The sequence below is a fragment of the Saccharomycodes ludwigii genome, chromosome I (assembly GCF_020623625.1).
Source record: "Saccharomycodes ludwigii strain NBRC 1722 chromosome I, whole genome shotgun sequence".
NCBI lineage: Eukaryota > Fungi > Ascomycota > Saccharomycetes > Saccharomycodales > Saccharomycodaceae > Saccharomycodes > Saccharomycodes ludwigii.
Genome location: NC_060200.1, coordinates 346,180 through 368,160, shown reverse-complemented (window position 1 = coordinate 368,160; position 21,981 = coordinate 346,180). Strand labels below are relative to the sequence as shown.

General features: G+C 29.8%; 8 protein-coding genes across 8 annotated transcripts; 3 read left to right on the top strand and 5 right to left on the bottom strand.

Annotated features, from left to right (window-relative positions):
* Positions 1-527: 527 nt before the first annotated feature.
* TEL1 (DNA-binding protein kinase TEL1) lies at positions 528-9,041 on the top strand (the record flags this gene model as incomplete). Its single annotated transcript, XM_046078744.1, has 1 exon — positions 528-9,041. One exon carries the CDS (start codon positions 528-530, stop codon positions 9,039-9,041), a length of 8,514 nt encoding a protein of 2,837 aa, XP_045936495.1.
* A 195-nt stretch (positions 9,042-9,236) lies between these two features.
* On the bottom strand, positions 9,237-10,571 carry SHO1 (osmosensor SHO1; the record flags this gene model as incomplete). Its single annotated transcript, XM_046078745.1, has 1 exon — positions 9,237-10,571. The coding sequence occupies one exon, from the start codon at positions 10,569-10,571 to the stop codon at positions 9,237-9,239; it is 1,335 nt and encodes a 444-aa protein (XP_045936494.1).
* A 650-nt stretch (positions 10,572-11,221) lies between these two features.
* AVT5 (amino acid transporter) lies at positions 11,222-12,601 on the bottom strand (the record flags this gene model as incomplete). Its single annotated transcript, XM_046078746.1, has 1 exon — positions 11,222-12,601. The coding sequence occupies one exon, from the start codon at positions 12,599-12,601 to the stop codon at positions 11,222-11,224; it is 1,380 nt and encodes a 459-aa protein (XP_045936493.1).
* Positions 12,602-13,120: 519 nt separating this feature from the next.
* MRP21 (mitochondrial 37S ribosomal protein bS21m) lies at positions 13,121-13,633 on the bottom strand (the record flags this gene model as incomplete). Its single annotated transcript, XM_046078747.1, has 1 exon — positions 13,121-13,633. One exon carries the CDS (start codon positions 13,631-13,633, stop codon positions 13,121-13,123), a length of 513 nt encoding a protein of 170 aa, XP_045936492.1.
* Positions 13,634-14,114: 481 nt separating this feature from the next.
* Positions 14,115-15,386, top strand: MAP2 (methionine aminopeptidase; the record flags this gene model as incomplete). The annotated part of the gene is made up of 1 exon (XM_046078748.1): positions 14,115-15,386. One exon carries the CDS (start codon positions 14,115-14,117, stop codon positions 15,384-15,386), a length of 1,272 nt encoding a protein of 423 aa, XP_045936491.1.
* A 514-nt stretch (positions 15,387-15,900) lies between these two features.
* On the top strand, positions 15,901-17,651 carry SCS22 (phospholipid metabolism-regulating protein SCS22; the record flags this gene model as incomplete). The annotated part of the gene is made up of 2 exons (XM_046078749.1): positions 15,901-15,946; positions 16,840-17,651. 2 exons carry the CDS (start codon positions 15,901-15,903, stop codon positions 17,649-17,651), a joined length of 858 nt encoding a protein of 285 aa, XP_045936490.1.
* A 523-nt stretch (positions 17,652-18,174) lies between these two features.
* RPL32 (60S ribosomal protein eL32) lies at positions 18,175-18,570 on the bottom strand (the record flags this gene model as incomplete). The annotated part of the gene is made up of 1 exon (XM_046078750.1): positions 18,175-18,570. One exon carries the CDS (start codon positions 18,568-18,570, stop codon positions 18,175-18,177), a length of 396 nt encoding a protein of 131 aa, XP_045936489.1.
* Positions 18,571-20,834: 2,264 nt separating this feature from the next.
* Positions 20,835-21,578, bottom strand: ROX3 (Rox3p; the record flags this gene model as incomplete). Its single annotated transcript, XM_046078751.1, has 1 exon — positions 20,835-21,578. The coding sequence occupies one exon, from the start codon at positions 21,576-21,578 to the stop codon at positions 20,835-20,837; it is 744 nt and encodes a 247-aa protein (XP_045936488.1).
* Positions 21,579-21,981: the final 403 nt, after the last annotated feature.

The window sequence follows — 21,981 nt, the reverse complement described above, 5'->3', positions numbered from 1 at the left end:
TTGTTATAACTTTATAAATCAGTATAATTTTTTATATGTAAATCTACCTGCAACACACAAATTTTTTCAATTTATTATTAACAATATATGTTATGTGGAATAGGCTCTTTGTTGAGATAAGAGATGTACTTGTAAGATGTGTTTGTATTTTTTTTTCTTTCTTTCTTTCCTTTCTTCTTTCTTTCAGTACCGGAGTTGTTTTTAAGTTTCACTTCAGATAATTATACTATGATATTTCACGGTTTATTTATTTTAAGCGCGGATAGATTTTGATGTTTCTTTTTCCTTTCTACATTCTATTCGTCCCCGTGAACTTGTGTATAATTTAAATTCCAATTTTTTTGATGTAGTGTGAATACAAGATTTCATGACTTGAATCTTGCCACTATTTCTTAAAATAGCTCTTGAGTTTACAATTTAGTAACCGAAGATTTCTGTACCCAGTTCCCACAAGTTGCTTTTTTTTTTTTTCTTTTTTGTTGTTGTTGTTGTTGTTGTTGTTCAGAAGTTCCAAAAAACAAAAATTAATGTCTACCTGGAATGCGGAATTGATTTTGGAGAAACTAAACTCCTCAAGATTACGAGAAAGGAACGAAGGTTATGAAGATCTACTATCATGCTTAAAGAATAATACAATTTCAATACCTACAAAATTATTATATAGTTTTCTCGACGTGTTAATACGTCATCTTGAGCTAGATAGAGTTAAATATTTTAAAGAATTAAACAAAGAGAACAATGAAAATTTTCGAGCACTAAACAATATAGAAAACAAATTACAATCTTCTTCTTACATATTGAGAATTTTTATTGAAAAAAATTGCGAAAGATTCAAAGCAAAACATTTGAAATATGTTTTGGCTATGCTACCTGAGTTAATGAATCATGCAGAATCTCAAAAAACATTAAAATCCACTGAGCCCAATTTGGTTATAGCGTTGTACAGTTTAGTTAAAAGTACTGTTTTTGGCATAAAATATTCGGTTCACCAATGGACTGAACTAATTTTTTATGTTTGCCGTATCATTGAAAATAAAGCAGTTAATTATGATTCGGAGAAGGAATATGCTAACTGGCTGCTAATTTTTAATGAATTGTTAAGTGAAGAATGTATATCTGTTAGACAAAGTGCTTCAGATTATATATTACATTGTATGAGCGAATATACCAAATATACAAGGAAAGAAAAAATTACTTCTATGTTACCTATCCAATTAGTGAATAAGGCGTTATTGAGGATTCATTGTAATTTTTTTGAATGCATGGATATAGTTAACTGGACATTAGAAAGAATTTGCAACTCTAACAATGCTAATGAAGGACTGTTCGATGTTGAAATATCGTACTTTGGATTATTTGCAGGCGAATTGATGTTGCCTCTAACTCAACATCGTGTTTGTCAATCAATTGATATTTTGGAGTTATATCTACAAAACCGAATCAACAACGTTTCCAGTGTTCGAGATTTTGATTTGGAATTCTGTCTTTTAGAGGAATACGATGGCCCTATAATTTCTTGGCTAATGCTTCCGGATTTTCAATTAAAACCGGGGAATGAAATTCATTTAGAAAATTGGTTAGAAATTAATAGCTTAACTAGTCTAATATACTGCTATTACACACATGTTGACATAAGCGATGATGACTCTGATGCAGAAAGACCAGTATTAATAGGAGAAGGTGGTAATGGTGGCGAAGAAGAAAAGGAAAAGGAAAAGGAAAAGGAAAAGGAAAATGAAAATGAAAATGAAAATGAAAAAGAGTCGAATATTTTATTTAGTAATAAGAAATCTAAAATTGGCAATAATTACAACCAGGTTTTAAACTCATGTTCTACTTTTAATGACTTTCTTTTCAGTTTACTAGATTGTTCTACCGAAACTAATAAGGTTATTTTGGGCCTACAGATTACTGCCTTTTTTTTATCACAATACCGACAAGAAAGGCAAAACTTTAATTTTGATCGGCTGCTAGGAGTTCTATTATCATTATTAGGGAGAGCCGAATTCTATAAATGGTGCTGCCTGTCATTAATTTCATTAATTTCTCAGCCAGCATATAAAATGGATATTATGCATTTTGAAGATTTAATGAAGGCTTTATTGCCGTATGTAAAATCTTCAAGCTTTTCTACAATAACATGCGCTTTAATTTATCGGTTGGAATTGTTTCAACATAACTTAATTAAAGGTAAAACATTATTGAATAGAATTTATGATATTATTGACTTATCAGTAGTCAACGGTCCGGCCCAATTCAATAGAGAAAGCTTTTTATTTTGGCAGACTATTTTTAAATTGGGGAAAAACTATAGGTCTCCAAATAATGAATCGTTGCTCAGTAAAATATGTAGATGGGTTTTATTCAAATGGTCTCAGCTTACTGATACTTTTGTTGAAAATAATTCTACTGGCTTAGCCTTTTTTTTTAGATGGATATCTAAGAAGGATGAGCTACATGAAAAGCGTACCCTTCAATATGACTATTTTAATACTATCTATTATGATCAATGGGTTTTTGTCAACAATGAGCGTGATTTTTTATATCAAAATAAACACAAATTCAAAAAAATATCTCTGAATGCTAAGGATACAATGCAAATGCACTTTGAAATTAATTTAACCTATGATTTATTTTCAAAGTTATTGGATCTATTGGCTAATTTAGAACATGTTGAATTCGAAACGGCAGTTAAATGGTTAGCTGAAATTTTGAAAATATTAACGTATTTTGTAGGAGATTCAACCGTATCAGCTTATACAGCTGACTTGAAAAGTATGTTGGTCATTTATTTAGGTAACTTGCATATTGAAAATTACCAGCAGGCAATATTGTTGATTAGAGAATTAAACTTAATTAATTTGAAGATGGTCCCTGAAATTATTTTACAGGAAATTTCGAAAAAAAAATTACCAGATATAATTTTATCTCATTATACAAATACGGAGACACAAAAAAGCGTAATTGATCAAGAGTTTGATAGTGTTGATATGAAATTAAATAGAAAGCAACCTGTTTTGAGATATAAAACATTTTCGGAGTATCAATACAGGTCGTGTGATTTAGATCATACTCTAAATTTTATATTCAACACTCACATAACCCACGAGCTATATCCTTTCGTTATTGATTATGTTACAGAATATATTTCTTTTTTCCCGAATGAATGTTACATTTGGTTTTTAAAGATCATTTTAAGGGAATTGAATAATAAACATGCAGTTACAAATGTTGCTAGTCTGAGTAAATTAACTCAATTATATGGATCATCCCTGTTAAATACAAAATTAAATACTTCAAACATATCGATAGAATGTCTATCCTTATATTTAAGGGCCGTTAGTAATTTATGGATCAACCAACTTGGTAGCTCCATTCAGTCTGATTGTAACGATATATTTGATTGGATAAGCGAAAAATGTGTTAACAATGATTTTGGTGGTTCAGCTGCATTATTTTCATTTACAAATTTGCTTATTGATATTTTAAAAGAACCCTCGGTATCCAAAGCTGTAAAAGGTGGGAAACAACGAGTTTTTAATATTTTGGTACAGAATTGGAAAAAACTGCCTTTATATTACATGAGTAAAACTGCTAAGAGCGTTTCTGAATACATGCTAACCAAAAGCAAACCCAACCAAGCCATTTTGTTTCCTCAATTGGTTAATGCTTTGGATATTACTGATGGTACTGGGTGCTCTAGCAATCTCATAATTTATATATTATGCAAGTTTGCTACTTTTTCTAAATTTAATTTGATTAATTCTGTACTATACATGGCTACCAGCGGTACAAGATATGGTATTAATCCTATTTTTATTAAAGTAGGTTATAGGTTTTTGAAAAAGGCATATGGTTTTGATCATGTAAGAGAAATTTTTCAATTCTGTAAATACCAACTTGTTGAAGCTTGGTATCTAGAATCTAGTGCTTTTGAAAATATTAATGAAATTGAATGGCATTTTAAAGATTTTGGTTTTAAAACTTTAGAAGAATTTTTAATTTCAAATCAAAATGAATTCTACGCCCTGTATTATTCTAAAACTATAAAGTCATCCTTGATCAGAAATTTAATTTTAAAATATTCGGGGAAGAATGAGAACGAATTGTATGAAAATTCTCTTGCTCTGGTATTACCTTTCTCCTACAACGATTATGGTTTGGAAAAAAATTCATTGAGTGCAATTAAAAACACGTTGGGAACAAAATACAAAAGAAATATAGAAAAGTATAAACATGCATATTTGTATGAGATTTTCAAATTTGTAGCACTAGGCGATTTTTTTGAAATTAAGACCATATTAAAGAAATCATTTACAAATTCATCTTTAAAAGCAGTTTTATTTGAATTTGGGGTCACTCTAAGATACCATTTCCCCGGCGAAATATCTATTATAAAAGTATATGAACTGTTAGAAAATAGTTCATTGCTTTTTATCTTTACTAGAAAGGACATTTATTTATTAATGCTATGGTTATTTGCAGATTTAGAAAATTCTAGTCAACCAGAAGATCGCCTCTATGATATAAGAAAAATTAAGATTTTGATGATTTTATTTGAAACTCATTTACCAAATAACGAATTTATAGGAAATATTATTTTTAAGATGGTCCCTTATTTGAAAGACATTTTTTTGCATGAAGAGGTTAGCTGTATTATTGTGGCAATCTTGCAAATTGTACCCATAAGTGTCTTGGAGAAAGAAGGAAGAATTTCAGCATTATTAGAATCAATATTATATTACCAAAGAAGTTTCAACAAACTTATCAATGATAAGCTTAGAGTTACTCTAAATACTTGTTTGACATCCAACACCAGTTTTCAAGCAACTTGGGAGATGGCACTTCAAATAATAAATGGAGAGCTGTTTTTGAATGATCCATATTCAAACAATGATCTCTTGAATCAGAAATATGTTACTAGCTATGACATACAATTTTTTTCTGAGCTATTTAGACATTTGAAACCACCTGTTATGTTCGATGAACACTTTAAAACATTAGAAAATATCACCGATAACCTATTAAAATTTAATGTTAAAGATGTTTCGATGAATTTTTCTTTATGGAAAAGTTATTATTTAACCCAGAGCTATAAATATTCAAAAGTTATTCCAAATCTATCGTTTGAAACTAATAGCATTTTAATGGATGTTACCAAGTATGAAAGCTTTACACCTATTCTAGATATCATTTTTGCTAAAACCACAAAAATAGACCTTTCTGCAAAAGTTCATTTTATCTCCATTTCTATAATTGCCTTTTTATTGGGACGTTATAGCGAGGAAGATCCTTATTTAAAAATAACTGAAAGTTGTTTTGAAAAATATTATGACCTAATAGACCCGATTGATTCTACAGTGTTTTGTAAATTACATAAAGTTGTGCCGACTACTATTCCACTTAGTTCCTTCATTTTTAACCAATACAAAAATATAACCACTGACTACGCTACATGGTTGAAACAATTATGGTTTTCCCTGGCATATGAAGTTAGTTCTGTGATTAAACTTATTCCTTATTTGACGGTTTTGGCAGAACATGATTTGAGTTTCATAAAAGAGTCAATTCCTTATCTTTTTTTATTTTACATTAATGTTGACAGAAAACAGAGGTGTGCTAACATTGGTTGTATGTTTGAAAGCTGTACTGGTTTATCAGGTGTTATTGATGGCAAAATGAAGATATGCAATATGTTGGATTTGTTTTTGTTACTCAGATGTGGTAATTACACTTTTATAAAACCCTTTATGGATATCTATTCTAAACTAAACTTGAAAGAATGTTTTTTTGCAGCAATGGAAGTGGGGAATTATAAACTTTCATTTATATTATTTGAAGAAATGTTTCAGGATTTCAAAAAATGTGATATTAATATAGATACTATTAAGAGTATGTACCGCAGTTTAAAGGATAGAGATTTATTATTTGGTATTCCAAGTAAACCATCTATCAAATCTGTTTTAGAGTTGATGGACTCATCGGACAAGGATAAAATTAAGAAATTCATGTTTGCCAATAGCATTACGGATATAAACTATAATAACGATGAAGAAGAGGCCAAGCACAGATTATTAAAAACGGCAAGTGAAAATGATTTAAGTAGTATTAGTACGATGATAATTGACCAAAATAGAGAAATTTTCGGTAATGATTCAGCTTGGTATAAAACTTTGAATACCTGGGAATTGAATAATGATGCAAAAATGTCCAAAGAACCTTTATCTGCATTGTTCCAATGTTTAAAAAAGATTAAAGAGAGTGTGCATGATTATAAAGATATTATTGGGGATTTGTTATTTAATATAGAAAAAAATTCGATGTTACAAACAAAGGAGTATTTTAATTTAATTTATGAATTGGTAGATTTTCAGAATTTTACGTTTGACTCGAAGCATTTCGAGAAATATACACAACTGATGAAAGATATGAATAATAGAGATACCCAAATGATGAACATAATTGATTTTGATCGATATAAACTAATTTTGAATGCCAGAACCAAACTCCTGGGGGAGATATCAGAGAGTTGCAAAAACGATCGGAATTTTGAATTGGTAAAATTGACCGAATTTATTGAACTGGTCAAATTAAACAAATTTTCTCAAAAAACAGGTATTTCGCAAGAAGGCTTAAAATCTGCGTTTATGCTGGATAAAATGGCTTCTGGCGATGTTAGTTTATTGCCTTCAGGACTAATATCGATTGATAATATATTGAAAAGAGTTGCACAAATACGAGTAGCATCGACATTGTGGGATCAAGGCGAATCACAGATTCCAATTCAAATGCTAGAAGGGTGTTTATTTAGCCAAACAAACGGATATAAAAGCGATAAAACTATAAGGAAATTAATGGATTTGATATATTGTTCAAATGGGAAAGTTATGTCTTTATTGGTTTCTTGGGCTTCTGAAACAAATCACAAAACAGCCGGTGAAATTTATGAACAATATGTTTTAAAGGCTCCTGAATTAAGTCTTAGTTCTGAAATTTTAGAGGTCTATTACACATTGGGACAGTTTTGTTACGAACAAACGAAAGAAAGTTCAAAATCAAATGAATTGGATCAGAGGAAGAAAAGTCATGAAAAAAATATGAAGGAATTAGATGAATTAGCAGGTATTTATAAGAGTGCTGATGCACTGGATGTTGATCGGAAAGAAGCTAAAAGATATTACAATAGATTGTTTTTACAAGGGGAACAAGATAAGAGAATTATTAAAACTTTAGAATCAGAAAAACAACTTTTTATTTCCAAGACTTTACATTTTTTTTTGAAAACCATTATTTATGATAATGCTAAAGATTATGACGTGTTGGACAAATTTTGTGGTGTTTGGTTTGGGAACTCTGAAAATGTTGAAATTAATAAAAATCTTTTAGAAGAGATCAGTTCTATTCCCAGTTTTAAGTTTTTACCTTGGATAAATCAAATGGTGGCCAAACTAGATTTGGAATCTACACATTTCCAAGTAGCTTTACAAAAAACATTGAAAAGGGTTATATTTAAACTGCCATATGAATCAATGTATGCTTTAATAAATTTGAAATTTTATAATGGACATGGCGGTAGTGATAATGGTACTAATGTTACTCATTTGGATGATTCTATTAATTGCAAAATCATGGCGGCTAATAATATTTTACAAAATTTAGAACATTTTGAGGATGGAAAATTTGGACAGAAATATATTCAGCCCGTTAAATATTTTTCGACAATGTGTGTTGAGTTAGCAAATATGAAGTTTGCACGTACTGTTAAAAACATTGATTTAAATTCAATGAAAATAGGTCACTTTTGGTTGGACGAATTAATTAATTTTAAATTTCCACTACCAACTGTTCAATTCCCGATTTTGAGCTCAAGCGATGGTAGATCTGTGCGTCGGCCTTATATAGTTAAAGTCGAAAACAAAGTTGAAATTTCCCAATCTGGCTTATCAATGCCCAAAATTATGACGTTTACGTTGTCTGATGGTACTGTTCATAAGGTTTTACTAAAAGGCAGTAATGATGATTTAAGACAAGATGCTATTATGGAGCAGGTTTTCAAACAAGTTAATCAAATCTTAAATAAAAATAAGGAAACTAGCAAGCATCATCTAAGGATGAAAACGTATGAAGTTATTCCGTTAGGTCCACAGGCTGGCATTATTGAATTTGTATCGAATTCTAAATCATTACATGAAATATTGATTAAATTGCACATGGACGATAAGATGTCCTTTGACAAAGCACGAAGAACAATGAAGGCAGCACAAAATAAATCGCAACATGAAAGATTAATAGTTTACGAAAAGATAGAGACTATGATCACGCCGAAGTTTAGACAATATTTCTTTGCTAACTATATGGACCCGGAAAAGTGGTTAGAAATCAAGTATAGATATATAAAGAGCGTGGTCACTACTTCTATTGTTGGATTTATAGTTGGACTGGGTGACAGACATTTGAATAATATTCTGGTCAATAAGGATACTGGTGAATTTTTGCATATTGATTTGGGGGTTGCATTTGACCAGGGAAGACTATTGCCTATTCCGGAATTGGTTCCATTTAGATTAACGAGAGATATTGTCGATGCATTTGGTGTTAGTGGAATAGAGGGTGTATTTAGGAAGAACTGCGAATATGTATATTCTGTATTGAGAAAAGAGTCTGAAAAGGTAATGTGCGTATTAAATATTTTGAAGTGGGATCCTTTATATTCTTGGACAATGTCACCCTTGAAAAAAAAAAAGTTACAAACTAATATCATGGATGATGAGGATGTGGATGAAATGGAAAAGGAGGCTGGAAGTACTATGGGCGGGAGCCGTTCTCAATCCACGAAAGATAATAACAATATCAATGCCACTGGTCCGAACAAGAATAAGAGCAAGGAAAATGGGGAAGCTGTAAGGGCTTTAAAATGTGTTGAAGAGAAATTAAATGGGAATGGATTAAGCGTAGAGGCTACGGTACAAGGTTTAATACAACAAGCCACAGATCCTTCAAGGCTATCTGTAATTTATATGGGTTGGTCACCATTTTATTGAAACAGGCTATTTACAAAAAATGGGTATTATCCGGTTGTTTTAAACAAATATAATATAAGAAGGAGAAAATGATTACAAATGTTTTTATTTACACATAGATAATTTATAAAAGCTTTTTTTTTTTTTTTTTTTTTTTTTTTTTTTTTTTTTTAAATTTTTTTTTCATCTTTAATATGGATGAAGATAAAAATAAAATCATTCTTGTATCAACTCAACATAATTACTTGGTATAATACCAGTACTTCCGTTCAATCTCTTGGCTTTCCACCATCTTCCTTCAATATCACCAACTTTTAAGATTTCACCTTGTTCAAATGAAATTTCATAGGCATCGGATTCATCTGCTTCATAGGAATACAAAGCCCTTGCTTTATATGGAAATTGGGCAAATTCATCACCCATATCACTGTACAGACCCAGGCTATCACTCATAGTAGAGTCAGTAACATAAGATTTGGCTTTATTTGTACGGGTGTTAATAGGACCATTATTGTTATTTGTATTAGGTGATGTAGGATTATATTTATTTAATCTTGTTAAAGTATTATTCAGTGGTTCTTGTATCTCATTTTCCTTTCTATTTTTCTGATTTTTATCAGTAGGGTTATCATTTTGAACATTAGAATCGTGATCGTTTCCTTCTTCTATTATAGTATGGGCATTAAGACCACTCTGACTATGAGGATTAGTATTTTCACCAGTATTTGATCCTGTTGTATAATTTTGAGAATTAGTATTTTGCTTTGAATGTAAATCCACAGTTTCTAAACCGTTTAATGCTGTGGAAGAAACATAATGACCTGATGGATATATCTGTTTTTGAGAGTTATTCATTGTGCTTTGTGGACGGCTTATATAATTTCTATTATTATGTCGACTATTGGTACCTGATCTAGCGAATCCATTGTTGTATGATCCTACATCATCATTTGAGGGAACAGAATTATAAGGGGCTCTATTATTGATATCATTATCCTTATAAGGGTAGGAGGAAGCTTGTAGTGTAGATTGTTCCACGATGGAAGGTCTTGTGCCACTTAAAGAAAAAGAATCGATCCATCTGTTACTTGGAGAACCATTATCAGCACCAAAATAAAAGATCCAGATCAAGTCAATCATAGATAACAAAACACACCCAGCAGAGGCGGCTGCTTTTTTGGAACCATCAGAATATATCAAATTTGTGGTACTGTTTGTGTTATAAAGAAAAGCTACTGCTAATGAGGAAGCCAAAAAATTTTTATAATAATCAACAACATCGAAGCAATAAAAGAAAAACAAAAAAACAAGTATTATAAATTGATAAACTAACCCCCACCAAGTAAATTTGGGGAATATTTCTGATGCTGCTGCAGATGTTATAGAACCTACTAATGCTATAATCCATGAAATCAGTGCAATACTTAAAGAGGAAACGGCAAATGGATCGCCCAATAATCTACTTATATTAAAATCATGCTTTACATAAATATTGGTACCTCTTCTTTTTTCATTTCTAGTGGTAAAAAATTTTCTTGGGTCAGATCTCATTTTAAGAGGGACAGGTTCTGTTTATTGCAAGGTCCTTTTATTTTGTTCCTTTTAATTTGAATCAATTGGTAATTTTTTTTTTTTTTTTTTTTTTTCCAGTACGTCCAGGGACAGTAAATATGTTATAAAGGACAATTTTGGAAATAAAGTAATAATGTTAATAAACTTTTATGCTTAGATTTTCAGATTCTTCTTGGATAATAATATGTTTAGTAGGCAATCAAAGATGGAATAGACCAGAGTGAGAGAAGTAATTATAAGATTAATAAATCTAGATAGTAATTTTATCCGAGATTTTTTATAGTATATATAAATTTTATATTTATTATTTTTTTTATTTTTTAACGGGCTAGATTTTTATTTTAAAGTATGAAACAACAAACGAAATTCAACCTCAAGTCGTAACGAACCAATTTCTTTTTTTTTTTTTTTTCTTTTCTTTTTATTTTTATTTTTTAGTACAAATTTACCAGTCAATAAGCCAAAAAGAAGAAGAAGAAGAAGAAGAAGATTTACTTAAACTACTTTTTTATTTTATTAATAATGATAATAAATAAATAAATCACCATCAGTATAATTTCTTACATATTAGTGACATATCTAGTTTACTCAAGTACTTTTTTTACCCTCTCTTTCACTTACCATTTCCATTATAAAAAAAAAGTAGAATACAACGAAGTAACCATAACTATAACACCCCATATACTTAAACATAATGCCAACTTTTTAAATATTTTTAAAGAGGTTGGAATTGCTCCGGAATACCCTGGCGAGTTGTGATTTTGTTGATATTCCGATCCAATTAGCTTGTAGGCAAAAATACCTGGTAAAATAAATGATATTGAGGTTGAACCAGTAGCTCCAACAACGGATAGCATGGTAGCAAGTGATCTGACTGTGATAGCCAATAAATAAGAACAGATCAAGATAGTAATAGTAATTAGGATAAATTGCTTGTCTGCTAAATCAGGCGTTGAAACATGCACCAATGGTGAATTTTCCTCCAAGTGAATATCATTTTCAATCTGGGATACCCCGGCATTTTCTGTGAGTGGTGAATTTTCATCGTTTATCGTATTATCAGTTTTACAGCTATAATGAGTTAGTATATTATGAATAGATGCCCTACAAGGATGGCATTGTAGGGGATAAGCAAACATAACTAGAAATAAGATGCCTATTCTACCAATAGTAGTTGAAATTGAAGATGGGTACATGGTGATGATGTTGCCCCTGATGTTATTACCAAATGTGGCATACCCCATAGTCCCTATAATAGTATATATTAGTAGGGCCGAACACATTGCTATGAGAATCATTTTTTGTATATTTGGCACAGTTTTATTATTTAGATCACTGATGACAGAAAACGTATTGTGATGACATGTGTAGGCGAAAACAAATATGGTAAAACTTGATAGAAAGGAACCATCGACTGTATCGGGCTTAGGTTTTAACCAATCGACGGTGCCCCTTAAATCTTTAATCTCTTGACTGGGCCAAATGAAATGAAAGATTACTAATAATGCTAGATATGCTACACTACTTATAGCAATAGTGGATGCATGTTTTAAAGAATCCAACTTTTTAATAAAACATAATGGACCAACAATAAAAAACATAACTAAAGTAATATGGAGTTTCCTATTTAATAACAATGAGTCTGATAAAGAATCAATTTGGAAAATATCATTTACGATCTGAGGTAACAAATCGCCAACTACAATTAAATATGAAACAGATACACCAAAACACTTTATGGCAATTGCTATATCAAATACGACACCCAAGGATGGATAGGTCAATTGGGCCAATTGAAAAAATGATATGGCGTTTGGATGTGGGGAATACTTGGAAGCTTTTGCTTGGCACATTAAGCCAAATGTGGCACACATACAACTAAAAATGATTGAAACTGTGCCCAATATTAAACCATTGGTTTTGAATGCAAATGGCATGGCTAGTATGCCTGCACCACAAGCTGTATGTAGTAAAGTAATAGCGCCAGATTTTGCAGTTGCAGTAGGCATTATTAAATGTATGGAGGGTTTATTTTATATTTATTGGGACGACAATCTAGTTACCCTAGATTTTATCTTTTTTCTTTTTTGTTTTTTATTTTATTTTATTTTATTTTATTTTTATTAAAGGATAGCAAATAAAAATAAAAAAACAAAAAAGATAAAAGATAAAAAAAAAAAAGGAAGAAAAAAAATTAAATATTTTCTCCGTAATTCAGAAACAATGTTAAGTTAATCAAGTATGAAAGTCTATCTTATATAATATGAACAGTTATAAAATCAAAAGGATAATACTTTTTTATATATTAACTGTCTGATTAAATTAGATTATTTAAGTGTAAAGAAAACTTTTAATATCTTAGCATTTAAATAAAAACACAATGCATATATATAAATATTTTTTCCACTATTTACAAAATAAATAGAGAGATCTTTGAAAACATTAAGTGAAGTACAATTCTCTTATATGTACATAAAGCTCTCTCCTCCTCTTTTTTATTATTTTTTTTTTTTTATATTGCTACTTCTTCAATACCCCTTTCTTTTTGCATCTTTAACAATTTCAATTAATCTCTTGAAACCCTTCATGAATTCTTTTCTATGTTTTTGGGATTTCTTGGCTTCTCTAAGCTTACCAGGTTTTAAATAAAACCTTTGTTTTCTTTTGTCATGAGCAATATTATTTTCTCTTACAATACTTTGTAAAACTCTAAAAGAATCACTGGTATTCCCCTTTATAACACTAACTGTTCTACCGGCTTTAATACCAAACATTTTAGAAGTTAAAGCATCTTCTCTGGGATTAGAGTCTAGGTCTATAGATTTAATGGATTGTTTCAATTCATTGTTGTTAGCATTACTATATTTTAAACTCTTATCAGCTAAGTTGGTAATAAAATCTGAAGTTAACTTGTTATTATTGTTATTAATAATATTTGATGGGTTTAAAAGGGTGGATGGATCATTATTTAAAGCTAATATAGTGGAACTAAATGCTCTTCTTGGTAAAATGAAGAGTTTCAAACTGTGTCTTGCCAACATTTTATTTTGATAGGTATAGGGCTTGAGTATAATTGGTTATTATTCTTTCCCCTTCTTTCCTCATTAATTATACATCCAAGTAAAAGTTAAGTAAAAGCGGATGAAAAGAGTTGATAATTTTCAAGTAATAAAATTAGCTCACTTTTTCAAAAGGAAAAGAAAAGGAAACATTGCTATTAGTCCGAGAGTCCTTTGAATGTCCATTCGGTATTTTATTTTTTTAAAAAAAAAGAAAAGAAAAGAAAAGAAAAGAAAAAAAGGAAAAAAAGGAAAAAAAAAACTAAATTTATATTACACGTAATAATTTCTTTCTTTTCTTGCTTTTTTCTTTTTTCTTTTCTTTTCTTTTCTTTTCTTTTCAAGGGGAAAAAATTATTCGCACTTAAATCTACATACTAATAACCATTTTCTTTTGAATTAAACAAATGAAAATAAAAATAAAAATATAATAACCCCACCCCCTCTCATCATTGATAATAAAATGAATGCCACATCTGTTGTTGTTGTTGAAAATAAAGACACACCAGTTACAAAAGAATCACTTTTACCTATTAATGACAATGATAATCATACTACAGCTAAAGACAATGCTACTCAAGGGGACTTGACAACAAACGAAAAGAAAAAGAAGAAAAAGAAGAAAAAGAAAAATAATATTAAAGATATAGAACTATTTTATCCAGACGAAATATATCCACAAGGTGAATGGATGGAGTACAAAAATACAAATTTAAAAAGAACTACAGCTGAAGAAACACGTTCATTAGAAAGAGATGCACAAAGAGAACAAGAATGGAACGATATGCGTAAAGGTGCAGAAATACATCGTCGTGTGCGTAAGAATTTAATGAATAAGATTAAGCCTGGATTGACATTAACTGAAATTGTAAACATTGTTGAGGATGCTACTAGGAAATTTACCAATTCTACAGATCCACAAAAAACCGATTATAAACTACAAGGTATTGGATTCCCCACTGGAGTTTCATTAAACAGTTGTGCTGCACATTTCACGCCCAATGCTGGAGATAAAACAGTTTTAAATTATGAAGATGTTTTGAAGGTTGACTTTGGTGTTCATGTGAATGGGAATATCATTGACTGTGCCTGGACAGTTGCATTTGATGAAAAGTATGACAATTTGTTACAAGCTGTTAAAGAGGCAACTAATACAGGGATTGAGACTGCTGGTATTGATGTTAGATTGACTGATATTGGCGAAGCCATCCAAGAGGTTATGGAGTCTTATGAAGTGGAACTTGATGGTGAAACTTATCCTATAAAATGTTGCAGGAATTTGTGTGGACATAATATCAGCCCTTACAAGATCCATGGAGGGAAATCTGTTCCTATTGTTAAAAATGGAGATGAAACTAAAATGGAAGAGGGGGAACATTTTGCTATTGAAACATTTGGTACAACCGGTAGAGGATATGTTGTACCAAAGGGAGAATGCTCGCACTATGCGCTTAGTGATGAGGCCAATGGCAGTACACCGAATTTGTTGAGTGCACAAAACTTATTAAGAGTGATTAAGGATAATTTTGGTACATTACCGTTTTGTCGTAGATATTTGGATAGATTAGATCAGGACAAATATTTGTATGCATTGAATAATTTAGTTAGAAATGGGTATGTTCAAGATTATCTACCATTATGTGATGTTGCTGGTAGTTACACAGCTCAATTTGAGCATACTATCTTATTGCATAGTAATAAGAAAGAGGTTGTATCGAGAGGAGAAGATTATTAATTCTTTTATGTATTATTTGATTGAACTTTCGTATGAAGATATGTTATAATTTGTTGTACGGGTGTTTGTGAGGGATTTATAATTTAAAAAAGAAAAACTCAAAAAAAAAAAAAAAAAAAAAAAAAAAAAATTTTATTATTATTATTATTATTATTTTATTAGGTATTTTTGACAATGAGATTTGTAAACAAAATGAAATAAAAAAAAAGAATCAATTGAGAGATTTTTGTTTGTTTTGCTTTTTCTCTCCCTTCGTCTTAACTTCCTTTCCCCCCCTCCGTCTTTTTTATTTTATTCCAAATTTCTTGTGTAATCACAACTTTTCTGTTTTCTTTTAATCTTTTTCTTATTAACTTAAATCCTCTTTCCTTTTAACTTAAATCCTTTCCCTTTTTAATATAAAATCCTCTTTCTTTTAGTAATTCAAATATCATCCAACTATCCAAAAAAAAAAAAAAAATATAATCTTTTAAGAAGGTGCAACAAACTTACCAATCTTTTCAAATATAATAAAATGTCCGCACCTGTTGAAATTGAACCAAGTGTTTTGGAATACAAACGTATGTTTATTTCATTTTTTATTTTATTCTACTCGTCCGTATTATTATCATTATCATTATCCCCAATCTCACCCTAAGAGCTTAGAGTGCAATTCTTTTGACAATCCGCAAAAGTCAAAAATAGAAAATAAAAAAAAAAAAAAAAAGAGGGGAGCAACAGCAGAGGGCTTAGTTTTTTTGAAAATGTATTTTATACCTTTCATGGAAAAGGAAAAAATATCATTAAATCTCAAGGTGAAAAAAAAAAGATACGAATATTATTACTATCTTTTTAATAGTCAAAGCAAAGTGGCAAATCGATTATCATCATCAAAACTTACGGATAAACATTTATGCAAATAAACGATAGTAATTAAGTAAAGAGTTACGTTATACTTTTAATGCGTTTAGTCTCTATTTACTATTCAATTGTAGGGTTTATTGTTTCAGAAGAGCACACAGTATTAGCACAAATATAAAAGAGTCTAATTGCTATATGCCATGACTTGAAAAGAAAAAAAAAACTAAAAGTAGCATTAAAATCAAAGATGAAAATTTGTGTTCACTTTTTTTTTTCTCTAGCTGTTTATATTTTTTTAAAGTTTTTTTCGGTGAGTGCGCTGGCGTAATTTTTGTGCTGTGTTGTCCAATTTTTTTTTTTTTTTTTTTTTTCTAATTTTTAATTTTTAGCATAACAATGGTCAATTGCAAACCAATATCAATGCCGAATGTATTATCGTTTCATGGAATTAACCAGAAAAAAAAAAAATAGAAACTACAACCATGCCATGATAATTTTATATCAATAATAATACTAGTCATTAAAATTCGAGGAGGTTTTTTTTTTTTTCTTTTTCTTTTTTACTAACATATCATAACTATTTTTCCGTTAAAAAAATTACCATTTTTTAAAGGAAAAAAACGTATTTTATTGTCATTATTAACAGCACCATTTACCCAACAATCAATCGAATATATTACCATTACCAACAAATCTGAAGAAAGAATTGCATTTAAAGTGAAAACCACTGCTCCTAAATTTTATTGTGTAAGACCAAATGCAGCAACTGTCGCCCCTGGTGAACAAATCCAAGTCCAGGTCATACTTTTAGGCTTAACTGAAGAACCAGAATCTGATTACAAATGTCGTGATAAATTCTTAGTTATAACGTTGCCCTGCCCATACGACTTGGGTGAAAGCAGCGTTGCTGACACATGGTCTCAATTAGAAGCTGAATTTAAATCACACAGCTATTCAAAGAAGATCAAAGTCAAGTATTTAACTGAGACCACTGCTGCCCCTGTTACCGAAGCTAAACCAGAAACTATTGAAGCTGTTCCATCTCAGACTAATAATGAGCCTGTCACTATTGATGCGGTTAAGGATGCTGAAGTTGAACACGAAAAACAAGCTTTAAATGATAATGAAATTTCACCTATTACTTCTACTAACCCAACTAATAACACCACCAGTGTTACTCCCACTGCCCCTGCTACTGAAGCCACCTCTGTCACTACTGATGACGATACATCTAATGTTGCTAACACAAATAGTAATGATGGTTATCCTAAAGAAAATAATAATTCTGAGGATACTACCAATAAGATGGCGGAAAAAGTTAATACTACTACAACCAACTCATCCAAAACTGATAACGAACTCTTATTTAGTGTGGCTTTCTTTTTATTGTTAGTTGTTATTCTTATTGCCTGGGTTTTCCGTTAGATAGAAAGATAAGCTGAATAAGGGGGGAGGGGTGAAAGAGAAAAAAAAAATATATATATATATCTATATAATAGATAAAATAGTTCCTATTATTATATTTATTAGTGGTGATTAACAATTATTACCTTTCTGTGTGTTATCAAATCTTTAAAAAAAATATTATCTAAGTAGAGCATAAGAAGTGTTTTTATATCTCATATTTCTCTGTCACTATATGTAATAATTGAAATAGTCTATCTTTTTATTTTACTTATTCACTTATCTTTTCATTCATTTACTCTCCCATTATTTGGCTTGTTTATTAAAAGATATTATTCTCTTCACGTCTATACTACAAAGATTTGAACTCCAATAAAAAAAAAAAAATGACCATAACATATACTCAGTCGTAAATACAGTTTAAAAAAAAAAAAAAAAAAAAAGAAAAAAAAAAAATAGTAAAGTAAAAAATGTTAACATATAAAATAATTAATAAAGAAAAAAATACATTTTCTTAATATATATATTTATTTATTAAATCTATTTAAGCCTCCAAAGCCAAACGACCCTTTGGATTAGTGACTTTAACACCTAAAGCCTTGGCCTTGGCCAAAATAACAACTCTGTTCTTGGAAGAAACGTTGTGAGCAATTTCAGCAGCAAAAGTTCTGGTGTGCATGGTTAACAATTCCAAATCTTTGATGTTGGAAACAGAAACAACTTTGTGACCAGATGGAGACAAGTACTTGGTCTTTTTGTTAGAACCGTAACCAATAGTTGGCTCACTAATGTTACCTCTGAATCTTCTTCTAACAACGGAATCAATACCTTTTTGCTTTCTCCAGTTTTCAGAAACTCTATCATATCTGTCAGAGTGATGACGCTTGAATTTCTTGGTATGTTTCTTAACAATCTTTGGGTGTGGTAAAGAAGCGGCCATTCTAAAAATCAATAAGTTCTTCTGCTATAGTTATCATATATTCTCATAATAACAATAATAGAAAAGTAATGTTAGTAAATAAAATCAAAAAATTTCATGTCGCATAACTTTATATATCAAAATAAAAACTGGCCCACAAAATGCCAACTAGTGAAAAGTTACTAATGAATAGCATCCTTTTTCTAATCCTAAGCAGTTTACACATATAATTGTCAAAAGTTTAGTATCAAAATTCAACATTAATACACTTAATAGTTTCTCGCAAATAAAATATTAAATTTTTGTAACGCATTCTTTTATATCTCCAAAATATACTAAGGCATCTGAAACATCGCAATCTAACATTACAGCTCCTCTGTGGGAAAAAGCAATTAATTAAACAATACACTCCACCTCGATTCTAGTAAGAGGAGGAAGGTAAACATTTTCAAAATTGCAATAGGTTTCCATAAACACTAATCTCCTAAATTTTAACGTCTCCCCCTTTTGAAATTCCTGATCTTTACTAGTATATTCTCACAATATTTTTTTTTAATAATTAACTCATTAACACAGATTTGATGGAAGAATTTAAATTCTCTCGGGATTCAAACGGTCCTTGCTATTTTTAACTTTTCTCACTATCGACAGTCAATTTCTTACGCGTTTGTACTGGGTGAAATTGCCAATTTTTAAATGATATATATGGTAAAAAAAATGTGAGCAAAATTTTTTCTTTCACTTATGCTCTCAGCTTTCCAATTAAAAAAAAAAAGTGATGGATAATACGTACGTTATTCCTATGTAGTTTACTTGTGGTTTCTTTTATGTAATTAGTAGAGATAAAGAAGAAAAAAGAAAATAAGACGTACACATTAACAAGTATTTTTACAATATCATAACAAAGGTAAATACGTAACTCCAAATGGAAAGAATACAAATATTAGTTAAAAAAAAGGAAAGAAAGCAAATTTAGTGCAACACATACAAGCAACTAAAAACTTTTAGAAGGAAGTTAGCAAGAGTAATAGGAAAGAAAAAAGGAGAGAAAAAAAAAGAAAAAAAAAAAAAGAAAAAACATTTATAATATAAATCAAATATATGTACATTTTTTTTTTTTTTTTTTTCTCTTTGTCGAAGTAAGATTGTTTTGGTAACAATACTAAATTTCAACAGTTGTGTGCAAATAAATTATAAGAAAGCGCGAGAAAAAAACAAACGTGGCTAGAAGGGAAATCTTTTTTTTGGTAGCAAGCTCAACAAGAAAATAATTTTCAATTTTTTTTTCTTTTTTTGTTTAAAAAGAATGCTAACATAATACAGCATACCAAATAAATAAAAAATAACATCTGAATCTGCATCATTGCTGTTATTTTTCTTATTCTTTTTGTTTTATCTTTTGTACAAATATAAATAAATAAATAACAGATTAGGCAGAAGCATATACTATTGAAAACTTCTTGGGCTGGTGCTCTAAAAACAAGAAGAAGAAGCCAAACTCACCAAGGAGAAAATATACTATTAAATTTACGTACAAAAAAAAAAAAAATAGTGTATACATCTCTGCTTAATATCCCATATTACCTAATTTAAAAATACAGTATTATTATTATTATTATTATTCATTTGAACTGAGATTGATAAAAATTGAAATAATATTTTTTAGAAAGTTTTTATGGTGTAATGATGTTCTATGTCACAAATAATTTACTTTTTCCTTTTAAAAAAAAAGGTTTTTTTTCTTCAATATTTGACCTAAATTAGGGTTGTGTATTTTCATATTTTTATTTTTATTTTTGAATTTCAATCTTGGACAAAAAAAAAAAAAAAAAATTAATGTATAATTTGCTATTTATTTATTTTCCTTTTTTAAACCGATACTTTCAATTTCTCAAAAATTGCAAAGAAGTAAGGAAAAAAAAAACCCCTTAGTGTTTTACAAGTACTTTGGCCTTATTGAATCCATTGCAAGCTTGAATAATGATTGTGTAAACGAATCATAGAATCTAGATTATTTGCATTAAATAGAAAAGAAAAAAAAAAAAAAAAAAAACTAAAATTATGTTATCACCAAACCCAAATTCCTTTCTATTGATTTCTGTTACTTCCCTATACATATCCATTAATCAATATTATAAAAATTATTTTACTTTTCTTATACAAATCAAAATAAACTCATCTTTCTTTGCTGCTTTTTGTTTCTCATTCAAAATATGATTTTTGTATAACTAAATTAAACACTTCAATTAATACCACAATATATTAGTAAAAATAAAGATAGCTCTCTACTCCAATCTTCTCCTTTTAGCATCATCAGTCTCCAATGTACTGGTCATAACAATATTACCTGTACTGTCACTCGGCGTATTACCGTTTGTTCCGATTGGAGAATTATTTGTTGTAGTACCAGTGCTAACGTTGTTATCCATTGTACCCGCAGACATTTGTTGCATTTTCCTCTTTCTTTTAATATTGCTACCATTAATGTTGCTCACATTACCCGTTCCGTCTAAATCAAATGCTAAGTCGTCCACACCAAACCCTATATTGCTACCATTGATATTCGATCCATTTCCGTTAAAAGCACCCGCTCTATCAAATTGTTGAATCACGCTGGAGTACATATCCCAATCACAACGTTTAAAGATATTCTGTTCATCTGTGTTAAAACTATTCTCGCAACAATACCCATTATTCGCACCATTAGTATTACCGGTAATGTTATTCATGTGGAATATATGCGGTGATATTTCTCCAAATTTCGCTCTTGTGGGTATATTCGAACTGTTCCATTTACCAGCTATACCATCACTTATTTGATTCTTGTATGATTTTCTTAATTTTATAGCTCTAGATCCATCGGAATTGTATCTCACTACTTTGTCTGCTATATCATTTAGTCCATATAGAGAAATTAAATCTTCCATGGGATTGGGCTGTGGAGGTGTTGTTGCTTGTTGTTCATCATAATAGGCTGTAGATTGCGGATCTATGTAATAGTAGTAGGCTGGTATAGTATCTTCAGTCATTCTTATTGTTATTGTTATTGTTATTATTATTATTATTATTACTATTATTTATACAATCCTAGATGCTGTACGTCAAATATAGATGTGATAAATTTTTATTTTTATTTTTTTTCTCTTTAAAAATAAAAACAAGTTGAGGAAAAAGGAAACGGAATAAAATGAAAGAAATAATAACTTGAGGTTGTTACTTCTTTATATAGTCGATGAAAATATATATAATAGATATGATTTGACTTTTCTTGGCTTTTACCCTTTGGTCATCAACGTTGAATTCAACAAAAAATAAAATGGAAATAAAATGGAAAATAAGAAAAAAAAAGCAAAAAAAAAAAAAAAAAAAGGGACAGTGGAGAAGGCGTTGAAATTTATATAAATATTATATAATGATATGTTAAAAAAAAAA